Source organism: Fusarium odoratissimum (genome assembly GCF_000260195.1).
Source record: "Fusarium odoratissimum NRRL 54006 unplaced genomic scaffold supercont1.1, whole genome shotgun sequence".
In the NCBI taxonomy this organism is placed as follows: domain Eukaryota; kingdom Fungi; phylum Ascomycota; class Sordariomycetes; order Hypocreales; family Nectriaceae; genus Fusarium; species Fusarium odoratissimum.
In genome coordinates this window covers 55,098-69,347 of record NW_022158687.1, presented here as the reverse complement: position 1 = coordinate 69,347, position 14,250 = coordinate 55,098, and the positions used below count along the sequence as shown (strand labels likewise).

Genomic DNA, 14,250 nt, shown 5'->3' with positions numbered 1-14,250 from the left:
ATTTAAATTCGACGTTCTCTAAGCTATAGTTCAAATATCACAATCTCTATAGTTTCCTCAAATAATATTCTAAAATTATATAATTTTCAAGATGGCAAATACCGTTGTCGTTATCGGGTAAGATATTCAATCGACAGCACCGAAACTTCAGCTAACGATATCTAGTGCTGGTGTAATTGGCCTCACCTCAGCATTGTTGCTGGCCAAGGAGGGTAACAAAGTCACCGTTGTCGGCAAGCATATGCCAGGTGACTATGATGCCGAGTATGCCTCACCATGGGCCGGAGCCAATGTCATTCCGTAAGCCAAGCACTGAATTACTTTCAAGACCATTGTACTAACATTATCAAGCTTATCACCAAAGGACGCAAGTCGCTGGGAACGAAGAACATGGATCGCCTTAAAGAAACTTGTCGAGGAGACCCCTGAGGCGGGCATTCATTTTCAGAGTAAGTTCTTGACATAAGTTATAGTATTTAAACAAGCTAACATCGCCAGCAACGCATGTCCTTCGTCGGAACAAAGACACAGAGTCCGCCAAATCTGGATTCTCAGGCCATTTCTACGCCGATAACCCATGGTTCAAAGAAATCTTCAACAACTTCCGAAACAACCATCCATCCGAAGTCGCAACAGGCTACGACTCTGGCTTCCAATACCAAGGAGTTTGCATCAACACAGCCATCTATCTCCCCTGGCTTCTCGGCCAATGCCTCAAATACGGCGTCGTCGTAAAGCGCGCTATACTAACTCACATCAATGAAGCCAAATATCTCAGCCATACTGGAGAAAAAGCTAACATCATCGTAAACGCCACTGGTCTCGGATCTCTAAAGCTCGGAGGCGTGCAAGACACAACCGTCGCACCAGCACGGGGTCAAATCGTCCTCGTTCGCAACGAAACACCCAAGAACTTACCACTCTTCATGTGTTCCAGCGCCCTCGACGAAAGCGGTGAGGAGATCTACGCTATGCAGAGAGCAGCAGGTGGCGGTACCGTCATCGGCGGGACGTATCAGATTGGGAATTGGGATACACAGCCTGATCCTAATACCGCGAATCGAATCATGCAGAGAATTGTAGATCTTTGTCCTGACATTGCTGGTGGGAAGGGAATTACTGGGTTGAGTATTATCCGGCATGGTGTTGGGTTTAGGCCTTACAGGAAGGGGGGTTTGAGGCTGGAGGAGGAGAAGTTGGATGATGAGACGTGGGTTATTCATAATTATGGGCATTCGGGATGGGGATATATGGGGTCTTATGGGTGTGCTGAGGGAGTGGTAGAGCTTGTTGAGAAGGTCACTGATAAGACTCGGGCGAAGCTGTGAGGGTCAACTTCAAGTACTGTTGTTCAGCGCATTATTTACAATGAATTACATTTCTCATGAAAGTCTTTGCGCTTCAGCCTCAATGAATTAAACTCAAAAATGCGTATGAGTATAAATCTTCCAATTTCCAACCGCAATTAAAGACTGCAAAGGACTTCATAAAAACGATCGATTCTCAACCCGAAATTGCAGACGACGCTTTTTTTATCCCCTCATTCTATTAACAATACCACTGATGGACAAAATACATATTGGTATCTGTCGTAATTCTTTATCTAGAGTAGAAACCCAGTGGGAAAAGGATCCTCCGGATCAAGATGAACATTCTTCTCCCCCGTAATCCAAGCCCTCCCCTTAACAGTCGGAAGCACCGCATCCAACTCCCCAACCTTCGTCGTCCCTCTAATCCTCCCCACAAACTCCGTATTAATAATACTCCTAAATTTGACCGACTCTCCCTCCTCAATAAGGCCCCTCGCATGCAGAATAGCCAGACGGGATGAACTCCCCGTTCCACAAGGACTTCTATCCAATCTTCCGGGTGTGACAACAACAGTATGCTTAACAGTCTTGCCTTCTTGTCCGTTCTCTAACGGTTCTGTGATGATGACGTTGTTGATTCCGCAGATAGCCGGGTTCTCAGGATGCGTGGGCATGCAGTTCGCCAAGACCGCTTGTTTCAATCTCTTGCCGAAATCAATGAGACGATCTGCATTGACTGTTTCCACTCTGAGACCCAGAGCTTCTGCTTTGACAAGCACATACCACTGTCCTCCATACGCAATGTCCACCACCACAGTTCCGAGCCCAGGGACAGCAATCTCTTTATCAAGAGCATAAACAAACGCCGGGACGTTATCAAAAGAGACAGATCTGCACTTCCCATTCTCACACTCCGCCGTCGCAACCACCAATCCCGCAGCTGTGTCCAACCTCACAGTAGTAACAGGCTCAACCATGGGTACGATCCCTGTCTCGAGAAGAACAGTCGTCGTGCAGACACAATTCGATCCAGACATGGGGACCCAATCTCCCGGCGCCATGATAAGAAACCCAGCGTCTGCATCAGGTCGACACGGCGGGACGACCAAGTTAACGCTCATCTCTAAACGCCCTCTAGGTTCTTGGAGAAGTAGCTGTCGAAGATCATCTCGCTCAGCCATGTAGTATGTGAGCTTATCGTGCATTGTTTTGGCTGGTACGTCGAGGACGCCGCCGATGATGACATCGCCGACTTCGCCTTCTGCGTGGCATGTGACGATTGAGATGACTCGTTTTGACCGCATGGTGAATTATGTGAGAGGAGGTATGATTGAGGTATTGATCTTTGAGTGAGAATGAAGGGAAAGTTCAATTGGCATGCTTTTATCTATAGTCTCTAGCATGATACACTTGATTGGCGTCCTTTTGGAGGGGTTCGACTGATTTGGGCGAGGGGCGGAAAACTACCCATTTTAGAACGCCCATGTTTAACGCGGCTAGAGATCCCGAGCAGCCACGCAAAACGGGAAGTCTAGTATAAATTGATACGAATGACCTAAAGCGAAAGATATCAAGTCAGATGCTAAAGAATAAACAATCGTAGCTCAAAATCTTATTACGAACTGCAGTACCGCCACTTAACAAGGTTATTCCATCATCAACCCCAGCATGAGAACAAGCAAAATTATATGGAAAGGAATATTGTTTAAAAGACTCAGGTTTATTCACATGTAACTATGTACAAGCTATGAAAGATACGTTTTCTCTGTCCAATAGATCTCGATCAGAGCTAGTAGCTTGATAAGCCCAATCCACGAAGCATCAACCTAAGCGCGAACAACACGAGCCTTGGACTTCCATCCCCAAGCCGAAACATCCCGCTTGTTCATAACAGCCACGCTCTCATTGTAGTCACTAGTGCCATGCTCCGGATCAGCATCCTTAGCCTCACAAGTAGGTCCAGCATGAGGATCTCCAAGCGCACCCTCAACGGCACTAAACTTCCGCTTATCCGCAGTAGTAGCAACCATGTTCTTGGCCGCCTCCTCAGTCCAGCCATTGATGAAATCACCATGCGAGCAGAAAGCATTTCCGCACGCAAGCTTGAACGGCGCCTCGCCGCTCCAACCGTTGGGGAGGACCTTGCGGAGATCGTAGCGGATGCTGAAGCGCAGCTGGGGCATGGACTTGCTGCCCTCAGGACACCAGTTGGCAGTGCCGTAGTCGCGGGACTTGTAGGCTGTTTCGAGGGTTTGTTCGTTGACGCACTGGGGGAAGTAGAGGAGTTGCTGGAGATGAGTGCCGCAGGTTGAAGTAGGGAAACCGTTGGCGCCGAGAGGAACAGCCTCGCTTTCGCACATCCACTCCACTTTGGCATCAGCTGGCATATCGGCTTGAGTCTGCGCATTGGCATCACCCGCCACCATTCTCAAGTTCTGAGGAATAGGAACCTCAGCGGGTGTTTCGCCAAGGTTGTAATACGCACTGAAGCGCATAACAGGGATAGGTTCAAAGTTCTTTCCATCCGCGGTGTAGAGCGGCGTAGGAATCCAGTAGACGGAAAGATCGTTGGGGTTCTCGGCATTGGTGCAGCCCTTCTGCAGTTCCGCGCTGGTCTTGGTGTTGACGGTGACGGCATCGGAGCCGAAGAACGAGTGAAGATGAGACTTGCTGTACTCGCCGGGGAAGACAATTGGATCGATGTTCTTGAGCATAAAGGGAGAGGCAACGTTGACTTGGGTGTAGGCCTGAGCGGCGCCGACAAGAAGGCCGGCAGCGAAAAGAATGGAGGAAGACATCTTGCGTCTAGCAGATTATAAAAGAATCAGATAAGATAAAAAAAAAGGTACAAGTGAAATGTAGTGACATTCAATGTCTAACGAATGAAAAAGAACGAGTGTAGTTGAAGCAAGAACAAAGGCACAGGTCACGACCAAACACTTCGTTTTAATACAAACGCCAAGCACCCGTCCATTATCTTGAAAAACCATCCCGCGTATACTCGCCAATGTTTCGTTGAGATATGCTTAATAGAGATGAAAGACTCGGAATATTATTAGCGGAAGAATTCACACCTGTAACAAGGAGTTCAACGCAATTGGTCAATTGCATGGCGCTTGGAAACATTAGAAACGTTGGGCCTTTTAATGTCCGTTTTGAAACAGGGAGAACTTCTCTATTTGGGTGTTCCCGCGTTTCAGTATTAGGGCGGTATGGCTAAGCGACGGTGGCTTTCGGGAGCTGAGGCTTGGCTGGTATTCATATTCGTCCCACCTCACGTTCTATACGCGTATAAGATTTAGCATCTTTATCGATAGCTCCCTACCCTGTGGCATCGTCTTTTGAAGTAGGCTTTGGCAGATGCGGCTTATAAGTTATAATAAGGGACGTTTCCCGCCTCCGCTTATGAGCCGTGATAACCTCTGCATCACCGCAGGCCATATTTGCTTGCGCAACATGCAGGCAATTGTTACTGCATCGGGCAAAGATTACATTGCCATATATGTTAATTTGCGTTCTTTACCTTTGTGTTGGAGCTAAAGCCACATTTAAACTCTCAACCTTATCACAGCTGTTACATCGATGCCTGGTGGAGATGGAGCAATCTTTGAATGATGATTTTGCCGCTGAAGTGTGAGTTATATGCCCAACGCTGAGCAGCAAGCAACCGTTTTATATGGCAAGCCCAACAACTGACGCTGCTGGGCCTTTGTCATGCCGTCCCGATAGGCGAGGTCAACTGACTCGCGCATTTTCCTTATCCAATGGCTTCTGGCTGCGACTTCACTGACGCAATCAATAACCCGACAAAACGTGTGAAACTGACCCAAAAGCCAATCGCAACTTTCGTGATCTATCCTTCACTGCAGTTGATTGTCCTTGGAAGCATTTCTCTAATGGTGGGTCGTCAGTTTTGGATGTTCTCCAGTAATCCAGTTTTTTAAGATTAAGGTAAGGAAAAAGCTTACGCGCCATCCTTATCTGATGTGAGAGAAAAATTGCTATTCCCGGCCCGGTTTTCAGATGAAACAACTAGTGAAACTTGGAAGTTTTGTGCTCATATATGCAGTTTTATGAAAGAGCTGTGAAATGTATAATGAGTTATGCATTTACACTGAAAGTCATATCATGAAATGGGATGACAGACGATGTGAAGGATGTCCCGAAAAGGATGCATCCTTCGAATCAAGCGAGATAGGACTGTGATTGTGATTGTATGGCCCATGAACCTGCATTTCGGTATTTCGGCTGATGCTGACAGTTACCATTTGAGCAAACATTCCCGAGTTCTAAGTACGTGATGGTGTGAAGCTGAGCGCTCTCTACGAATGACAACCTACAACTAACATCACATCATGATCAAGGACCAATCCAAAATCCCCTCATCACCAAGCATCTCCCTGCCACCCAGGCTACCCCTGTCCAAAGATGTTGGCAAAAGCTTGAAAAGTCTTTTTATGGATCGCCAATATGACGAATATCCTGATGATCTGCAACCCATCCATGCTGGAAACGGTTGCATCTTTCATATTGTCTCCACATATCACTTCATCGTTGGTCGTCAGCAGTAAGCTTTTCATTTCCACAATGCAATCAGGAGATGCTTTTCCCTCGAGCACAAATCTGCCCTGAAGATCACCTTCTTTAGCTCGTACCTAAATCAAAACAATTGTGTTCCACTTGGTTCAAAGCAAAACTCTATCGGAGGATATTCGTAAATGTAGGGCTGGTCCCGGGATTTCGCATCTGACACCGGCATCCAAAAACTAAGGGTCTCGCCAAGCCCAGAAATACTTAAGCTGAAATGTCAGTGGATGCTTCCACCAACATCCGTTCAACCAACAGGTCGTAAGCACAGCCCAGTATAGACACAGTCCGCAAATCCTTTGAGATGACAGGACATGGATATTCAGGAGTTTCTGCGGGCCACTTTATCCAGTTTTCCTTAAAAGTGACAGTATATCATCCCGCATATTGACTGTGATCTTCTCTTGTTCTTCCCTTCCTCACGCGGTCATGGCTGTCGCGGCAAGTTTACCGTCGCGCCCTGCGCTGAGAGTTGGGATTCTCGCCGCACTGGGTATTTTCTTCTTTGTCGTTCTTTTCACTTTTTATTCTGATACTATACGATCGCCTGTTGAGTTTGCGCATCGAAAGGCACATCAGTACTGTGACTCGTCGCAAACGACGTGAGTGTCTTGCATCTGCCCTGTTGATCTCATGCTAACAGATGGAAGCATTCCTTCTTTTACACCAACACCTACACCGGTATCAACAGTCACTCCTGAACCTATACATAATTGCGAAGATCCGTATCGTCGACCTGGATACCTTCATATACCCAAAGAGCCGAAAACTTATAGAGATACACAATGGATTCCTTTCACCGAAGATTACCTTAATTCGGAACCACCCGAGTACGCAGCTTACCCACCGGAGCACGAGATTGTCTTCAACGACACTGCTGTTGAACCAGAGTACCTAAATGCCGCTGGTAATCCACAGCAATGGATGCGCATGGCTGTCGTTGAGAGTCGACGCCGACGTAAAGCAGCAGAAGCTACTGTCCCACCGACGAGGAACACAACAGTCAGTGACTTTTTCAACCTGAAAGATGACAATGGTCTTGGCTGGCTTTGGGGCCGACGTGTCGTTATGTTCGGAGACTCTGTCGATCGATATATGACACAATTCTTCTGCGAAGAGTTCGACAGCAAGATGTATCTCCCCATCCAAGACAAATCAGGCCGCCAAGCCAAAGGCATCTGCGAAGTCCCCGCCTTAAACCTCACCCTAGTATATCTCCATTCCGTCGGCTCCTTCACCTACCGCCCAGACTGGTGGTGGATCGAAAACCTCAAGAACGTCGCATGGGAAGAACGTTGGAACATCTTCTGGAAACCCCACGAAGCCCCTATCCAAGGCCCTTCCGGTCGCCCTGATTTAATTCTCTGGCAGAACGGACTCTGGGATCAGCGTGCTTTCTGGGAGGGTGGCGTGGCGATGCACAATGAGGGGGATAAGCCTATGACCTTGAAAAACAGGCAGATGGCTTGGGAGGAGGTCCGCTTTGTGACCGCGAGAATAAAGAAGATTGCCAAGAGGCTTAATGATGAGTTTGGGGAAGATGTTCCTATTATGTTTAGGGCCTTGACGGTTCATAGGGAGAGTGGTATGGGCGATGCTATAATGATGGAGATGGATCGCTTGGGGAGGGCTGTGGCGGAACAGGCTGGCCATGAGATGTTTGAGTGGGCCAAGTTGATTCATCTTCTTGGGAATCTGTATCAGGATGGTTTGCATCCCGGGAAGGGAGCGGCGAGTTGGCTTTGGGGGAATATGATCTTGGAATACCTCGCGAGATCTGCTGGTTCTGAGGTTGGTGGTGAGGCTAGATTACCGTACTTCAGTGGGTGGGATGCATGTCACAAGGAGTTGTCAGGCTGGGGAGGAAGATAAAGAATTTCTTGTCGATTGAAAAATTTCCACACATTTCATTAAGCCATTGTGTTACCATATCCGTGATAGTCATTATAATCCATCTCAAGGTCAGATTGGACAAAACCAGACCACTCAGGATTAGGCGTCCCCGGAGCAGACAATTCAAGACCAGTCAAGTCGGGAGAAGGTAAGTCGAGACTATGTAAGTCGATATCGGAGTCTGGGAATACTTCACTTTGGCGTTTTACCCTCAGTGCCTCAAAAGCATACATATATCCGCTAGCTACTTCACGAATCCGCTGGGTCACCCTGAAGTTTGTACCTCGTTTGTTGAGCAGCGCAGTGAAAGCTTCGGGACCATCTTCGATTGCTCTTACTGCTGTATCCTCGGGAACGTCTTGCTCTGCTTCTTGTATCCTTTTCAACATCTCACCAGTCTCGGTAGCGCCGGCCAAGGAAATTATTTTGTCTGTGATCTGTAGTTTTTCCTTTCCATAGTCCGCGAGAGCACGGCGTGCAATAACTCTACGAGCGAAACTTCGCCCCTTTCCCTGGAATCCGCTAAGTGACTCCCACCAGCCACGTCCTGGCAAGGACTCAACCGCGGACGCTGTAAACGATTCTGTGATTTTAAACTGGGTTTCCGACTTTGGGAAGAGGTATGACAATGTTTCAATGCCCTCTTTAACTGCTTGTCGGTAAACTCTTTTCGTTATATTGAAAGGCTTTGTACAGTTTGAGAGTATGCACTCCAATGTGTCCAGACCGTTCTCAACCGCTTTGATAAAGAGATCTTCTTCCAGTTCAATCGGAGTTCCTAACGTGACTAGATATAGCTGGAGAACATCTGGACCAGCCATAGTGCCTTCGATAATCAGCTCTTTGGTGATCACTACCGGTTGTTTGGCCCCATTAAGAATATGGAAGCCTTCAGGGGTTGCCTCTAGCAAGAGATTTTCGAACATCTTGATTGGAGATTGGGCTTTCGCCAGAAGATACTGCAGGATATCTCGATGAGAAATCATGGCCTGCTTCAGCATCTCTTTGGATATCTTGACAGCCGATCCGCAGTTATCAAGCAGTGCTCGGCATGTCGGTAGGCCCCGTTGAATAGCCTTTAGAATAGCATCATCCTTCAATTGTTCTGGATCAGTAGAAGATGCAATGAGTCGTTCCAGTATCTGTGGCCGATATTCCCCAGCTTGAGCGACGAAGTCCGACATAGGATGAATCACAAAGTCAGGCCTCTGCATCAGGATCTCAAATCCATCAGGGAACCTCTGAAGGCACTGCAAACCAATATCTGAAGAGATCCGAAACGGAGATTCACTCTTATCCAAGAACAGATTTATGAAACTGCTTCCATGTTGCATGACATGCAAGAGATGCTCATCATTAATTTGGTTTATCAAGCCCTGACGGCGCAGACACTGTTCCAGCAAATCTGTTCTTGGTGTGCTCTCCAGCTCCTGCTGGAGTTTTATCCTCGAAATGTCTGGGAGTCCTCGTTGAAATGCTTGAATGTTTGACGCTAGTGGAATATAGGCCGGACCCTGCTCACCTAAAATGTAAGCATACAATTCCTGCATTACCACTTGCTCCTCTTTGGCGTAATCAGCCCGGATCCTACTCTCTTTTATATCGGTCGCCATTCCAAGTAATGCGTAGACTCTGTCTCTTGGATCTGAGGCCTGGCACCCTCTAAATTTCCACAGCAAGTGACACAGGTTTCGGGATTTGTTCCACCAGGACGAGCGCCTCATCTCACCTGGCATGATATCTAATACAGCCTGGCACTGTTGGCTGACTTCGACACCTGTAAGATATGGGAGAAGGGCGAATAATTTGGTGGACATTTCCCCAAGATTACACTTCACAGTGGCCCGTTTTGCATTGGCCACTTCTTGTAGGATCCAAACTCTTGAAAACCAGGGCTTCTTCATGAAGGTTTGAAGACCATCTACCAGCTCTTCTTGGTAGGATACCCCGAGCCCAGCTTCAACTTCTTTCCACTTTTGTTTCCAGCGGATGTCTTCCCGCGGCCATTGGCTAAAAGCGTTCAAGGGCAGATTCTTCTCAAACATGTCGATGCCAGATTTTAGCTTGACAGCATTTCCGCTCACATAGCCAAGCCAGATGATCACTCTGTCGGCTTTCTTATAAATTTCTCCCATACGATTGACTTGATGACCACGCTCCTTGATATTGTTCTGGTCAATGCACAGAGCATCAACCCAGAGCATCCGGTCCTCGTCAGGTCTCCTCAAGTGCCAGAGAGCTTCGTGAAGGCTTTCTGTGATTGACAATGTCTTCTCGTCTACTATGATCTCATGAGGTGTGCTTTGGCTTCCCCAAGAATATGACAGTGCTTCATAGGGGATTATGTCGTTGAGGTAAGCTTGCCAAAGTTGGCACCGCAATTGAGATTGAACGCCTTTTTCAAGGAGTACCAATCGAAATCCAGCACTCTCCAAATCAAATGGCTCGTATTGAAATCGATCTGTAAAGGCATGTTCGTCTTCCAGTTGGAGGGTACTGATTCGATAAGAGACAAAAATAGTATAAATGACTGTGGCCATTTTGATTTGACGTAGCGCAGATTCATTCAATTTTGGTGAACAGGCACTTGTAGAGCTAAGTATGCCACAGATAGTCAATATAGGAAATCTTGATTTGATACTGGCACCTGCTCGTTCGAAGCACATGATCTTGCTGTCGCGTCCGACCCTGTTGGCCAAATCACGATCATATAGGAGACGAGCAGACGATGCTACTTTACCCCGTAGAACTTTGTTAGCTTTACTAGTATTCCGTTCCACCGGCTGTTGATCCTCTGTGGAGGCAAGCTCTGCTCGGGATGATTGATGTTGCAGATATTGGCCCCAGTGCTGGCGACCCTCCGGAGATTGGATGGTGTTGATGACAGATTTGATACAAGAGGGTGGATGGCTCATTTCAAAAGTAGTTGAGATGCGATTGGAAATAGTTGTCTCATCTACGTCGAATTGAAAGTGCCCAGGTTGAAAGCCTTGGGGGAATCCCACGACGATATCGCCTGGTTTGGCAAGGCTCTCTTCGGGTGCTGTAGCATCAACTCCAATCAAAAAGCCAGCTCGTATAGAATGGAAGGTTTCTAGTAATTCGTCGACTGTGGCTTTGACAAAAACAGAGACATTGAGCATGTTCCCAGTTTTTCCGAGCAGGACGACATTGTGAGGGCCAACTTTGCCAAGAGAGCATGCAGCTCCCGAGTTTGTCAAATGATATTCAGGCTGTGGTTCGTCCAATAAGGCTTTGGCTGTCTCGTAGTCTTCCGGTAACGGCGCCACGATTGCAATACGGTAATTATTCAAGTGTGACTTATCCATGACTGGCGGGCGAAGTCAGTTGATGCAATCGCATATAATCAATTGAAGAGGTTGCGGTTGAGAGAGCTGATAGGAAATTAGAAATTGGAAAGGAAGGGAAATGTCATAGAGCATATCATTCATTGACTGTCAGATTATAGACGTCCAGCGGCGAGGCTTTTTGCCACGTCAGTCCTGCATTGAGGCTTGGCAAGCCACCATATTGGTGGTCAAACGCGAGCCTATCAATCGGCAGACACAGCCTGTAAGTAAGGATGGTTACACAAACATCAAATTACAATCAAAGTGGAAATACATTACGACAATGCTTCCATGGCCATCACATCAAGTATGCCTTGGCTAAAACAAAGAAACCCTGTTATTGCATAATTGAAAACTTACCTACTTGAATCGATAAAACTTCCAAGTATATCCCATACTTGTAATTAAGAACCCTGTTTCCCACTCATCTAAAGGCCATGAGCGGTGCGCTTCTTGCCATCAAGTTCCGTCCACCGCTCACATACAGCCTTGTCAATATCCGCGAAGCTGCCCCCCTGGGTCCATCTGGGTAATCTCCAATAGTCCTCCCCTCCCAGCATTCCTAGGCCTGTACCATCGTTGCTGTGAAACACATGCCTCCACTCGCGATACACCCACTTTCTGTCATCTCTCCTTGCAACTCCCTCGCTATCCCACGGACGATTCAGCGTCGACCTAATTTGGTCGTTCTGCATCTGATAGTCGTGATACATCTTGTAAACATTGTAGTCGGGGTCATTGTTGAAACGATGGCATTCATGAGGAAGACCAAGGAAAATGGCTGGATCAATGAGATCCCAGTCGTCCAAAATCCAATGATCTTCGGTAGTCCTCAAAGGGATGATCGCACTGTACAGCGTTCCCCAGCAGCGCTGAGAGTTCAAATCATCGACTAAACCAATGCTGCTAGCCTTTTTAGGAGTAGTCATGGATCGCATAGCCTCCACGATGCCTCTCAGCATGGTCTCTTCAAGCTGGTTGAGCACTTGATAATCGATGAGAATCTCGATCTTCTGCTCAAACACATCTGCAGCTTCACCGCGATACACTTCCGCCCAGCTCGTAGAGTTATCCATCAAATCTAGGGAAATCCCCAGATCGTGCTCAGTACGTTGGTTAATTTCCACTACGGCTTGTTAGCTTGTTTCCTCCGTTCCTCCTCCGAACAACAAGTTGATAGGTTCCGCGAAGGGATGTTTCCCTGCCCAGCTTTGCATGAGATGAGAATCCTCCTCATAAGTAACCTCGAAACCTACGAGACGGCGCATGTAATCTCGAAGGACAAGCTCAAGAAGATAAGGTGGGCAATGAGAGCGTAGAGCCACGTCTAGAGGCCCTGTGATAGAGCGTACGAGTCCATGATCTTCCCAGCTACGACTCATATAAGAATCAAAATTCATGTGGAAAGGGAGTGAGTAACCATGGCTGTGCAGCATCTTGGTCATCTGGCAAATGCCTTCTGTGCGGACACGATCAGGACTCTTGGTCAGGATCATGAGCAGAAATTCAGGGACATGGTCGCAATAGTCGTTTGCTGCATACCAGGGCTGATCTTTCTGCTCTGTCATGTCAAACTTCCTCTCTAGAAGCCACTTCAGAGCGTCGACACACTTGCCAATGGGGGTTTCGCCTAAGTAAACGCACTCCAGTAGCTCATCAATAGGCCTGTGGTGGGTATGCCGACGCTCAGAGATGCATTGGCAGCCGTCGGATTCAGATAGTTCCCATCTCGTATCAGGTGCAGCTCCAAACTGGGCGCATCGTTCCATTACCTTGACATCAGCGCTTCTAAGTGCATCATGGAAGGTGCCGTTGTTATTCCCGGAATAGTGAAAGGGGAGGTACAGTTGGTTGAGAGAAGGGCTGAGCAAGCATAAACCCTTGAAATCCTGAGCTGAGATGGTGTTTTGGTCTTTTCCGGGTTCACCTGAAATCTAGAGAAGGACTTCGGTGGGGAGAAGGTCCAATGTCACTGGTTGGGATTGTTAGGGGATCTCCGTATCAGAAGATAGGGAGTCGGTAGTTTGATCAAGGTTTTGATCAGAAGACATGTTGTAGGTTTCTGTTGTGTTGGTTGGTTTTTATTATGTGGGCTGGTATTTGTTGTAGTGATTGGGAATTGAGTACGTTGCTAAGAATGATGAATCTAAAACCTACGAGTCAAATAGATCGCTACTTATACATTGGCCGTACATTGACTTGACCGAAAATTAAACCTTTTATGTTCTGATTGCGATCCCGTTGCATCTGAACATTTCTTTCAGCATTCGTTTTCGCTGTATGGACAAAGAATCACTCAAGCAATTGCTTTGTTCACTGTATCAGGGATTTCATGAACAAGCTGCCAACGATCAAAACGTTGACCGAACACCCCATTTGGGCCATTTCTTAATGGATATCGAACAATGAGCCCAGTATAGATCCTATACGGGACTTTCGCACAACCTCTCCATTAACAAAGCAAATGCCCATCCTTATTAGACACATACTCATGCGCAACAGCGGCTTCTACCAAGCTCAATCAGCTATCTTCTCACATAACGGTTATGCGTAGTATCAACTCACCAAGAGGGACAGCGACCTTTTCACTCTGTCCCTTACAGATGCACCCAATCCAGTACTCTGCACCACCATACCACGGATCAGGCGCTACAAACATCTCGCATCCGTGACAGCTTTCAGCAAAGTTTCCATGATAAGTTGGCTAACAAAGTAATTAGCTTGTATGAATCAGACTACTTTCACGAGGACGACTTACTGTAATTTTGGTGCCGTCGTATCCGAAACAGTCGTTGAGGTCCAACTCGGAAGGGATGTAGCCTGAGTTATCGCGAGGCTGACATTTCCCCGACAACGTATTTGTTTCGGAGTTGAAGGCGATATCGATACATGTTCTATCGATCTGAGCGAGTGCGGTGCCCAGAAGGGTCATCAAAAATGCGATTGCTTTGGTCATTCTGCGCTGTGTCGCTGGCCGATTAAGGTTACCTTCACTGCAGTAACTTACTGCTGGACTTGGCGGGGAATATATGTCTTTATGTTGGAGTTTCAAAGAGGGGCCATGCAGTGAACCTACCACTCGGTTAAATGAGCTCTAACCCTGATTGCTT

The 14,250-nt window shown here is 47.2% G+C and overlaps 7 protein-coding genes across 7 annotated transcripts; 2 read left to right on the top strand and 5 right to left on the bottom strand.

Annotated features, from left to right (window-relative positions):
- Positions 1-56: 56 nt before the first annotated feature.
- Positions 57-1,328, top strand: FOIG_00032 (D-amino-acid oxidase; the record flags this gene model as incomplete). Its single annotated transcript, XM_031196005.1, has 4 exons — positions 57-117; positions 166-300; positions 352-449; positions 499-1,328. Exons 1-4 carry the CDS (start codon positions 92-94, stop codon positions 1,326-1,328), a joined length of 1,089 nt encoding a protein of 362 aa, XP_031071772.1. The 5' UTR covers positions 57-91.
- Positions 1,329-1,603: 275 nt separating this feature from the next.
- FOIG_00031 (proline racemase) lies at positions 1,604-2,667 on the bottom strand (the record flags this gene model as incomplete). The annotated part of the gene is made up of 1 exon (XM_031196004.1): positions 1,604-2,667. The coding sequence occupies exon 1, from the start codon at positions 2,612-2,614 to the stop codon at positions 1,604-1,606; it is 1,011 nt and encodes a 336-aa protein (XP_031071771.1). The 5' UTR covers positions 2,615-2,667.
- A 350-nt stretch (positions 2,668-3,017) lies between these two features.
- Positions 3,018-4,345, bottom strand: FOIG_00030 (oxidoreductase). The gene has a single exon (XM_031196003.1). It carries the CDS (start codon positions 4,106-4,108, stop codon positions 3,137-3,139), a length of 972 nt encoding a protein of 323 aa, XP_031071770.1. The 5' UTR covers positions 4,109-4,345; the 3' UTR covers positions 3,018-3,136.
- Positions 4,346-6,326: 1,981 nt separating this feature from the next.
- FOIG_00029 (uncharacterized protein) lies at positions 6,327-7,769 on the top strand (the record flags this gene model as incomplete). Its single annotated transcript, XM_031196002.1, has 2 exons — positions 6,327-6,499; positions 6,548-7,769. The coding sequence occupies 2 exons, from the start codon at positions 6,327-6,329 to the stop codon at positions 7,767-7,769; spliced, it is 1,395 nt and encodes a 464-aa protein (XP_031071769.1).
- A 180-nt stretch (positions 7,770-7,949) lies between these two features.
- On the bottom strand, positions 7,950-11,119 carry FOIG_00028 (uncharacterized protein; the record flags this gene model as incomplete). The annotated part of the gene is made up of 2 exons (XM_031196001.1): positions 7,950-7,971; positions 8,022-11,119. 2 exons carry the CDS (start codon positions 11,117-11,119, stop codon positions 7,950-7,952), a joined length of 3,120 nt encoding a protein of 1,039 aa, XP_031071768.1.
- Positions 11,120-11,568: 449 nt separating this feature from the next.
- Positions 11,569-12,909, bottom strand: FOIG_00027 (uncharacterized protein; the record flags this gene model as incomplete). The annotated part of the gene is made up of 2 exons (XM_031196000.1): positions 11,569-12,266; positions 12,393-12,909. The coding sequence occupies 2 exons, from the start codon at positions 12,907-12,909 to the stop codon at positions 11,569-11,571; spliced, it is 1,215 nt and encodes a 404-aa protein (XP_031071767.1).
- Positions 12,910-13,592: 683 nt separating this feature from the next.
- FOIG_00026 (uncharacterized protein) lies at positions 13,593-14,096 on the bottom strand (the record flags this gene model as incomplete). Its single annotated transcript, XM_031195999.1, has 3 exons — positions 13,593-13,648; positions 13,706-13,844; positions 13,899-14,096. The coding sequence occupies 3 exons, from the start codon at positions 14,094-14,096 to the stop codon at positions 13,593-13,595; spliced, it is 393 nt and encodes a 130-aa protein (XP_031071766.1).
- Positions 14,097-14,250: the final 154 nt, after the last annotated feature.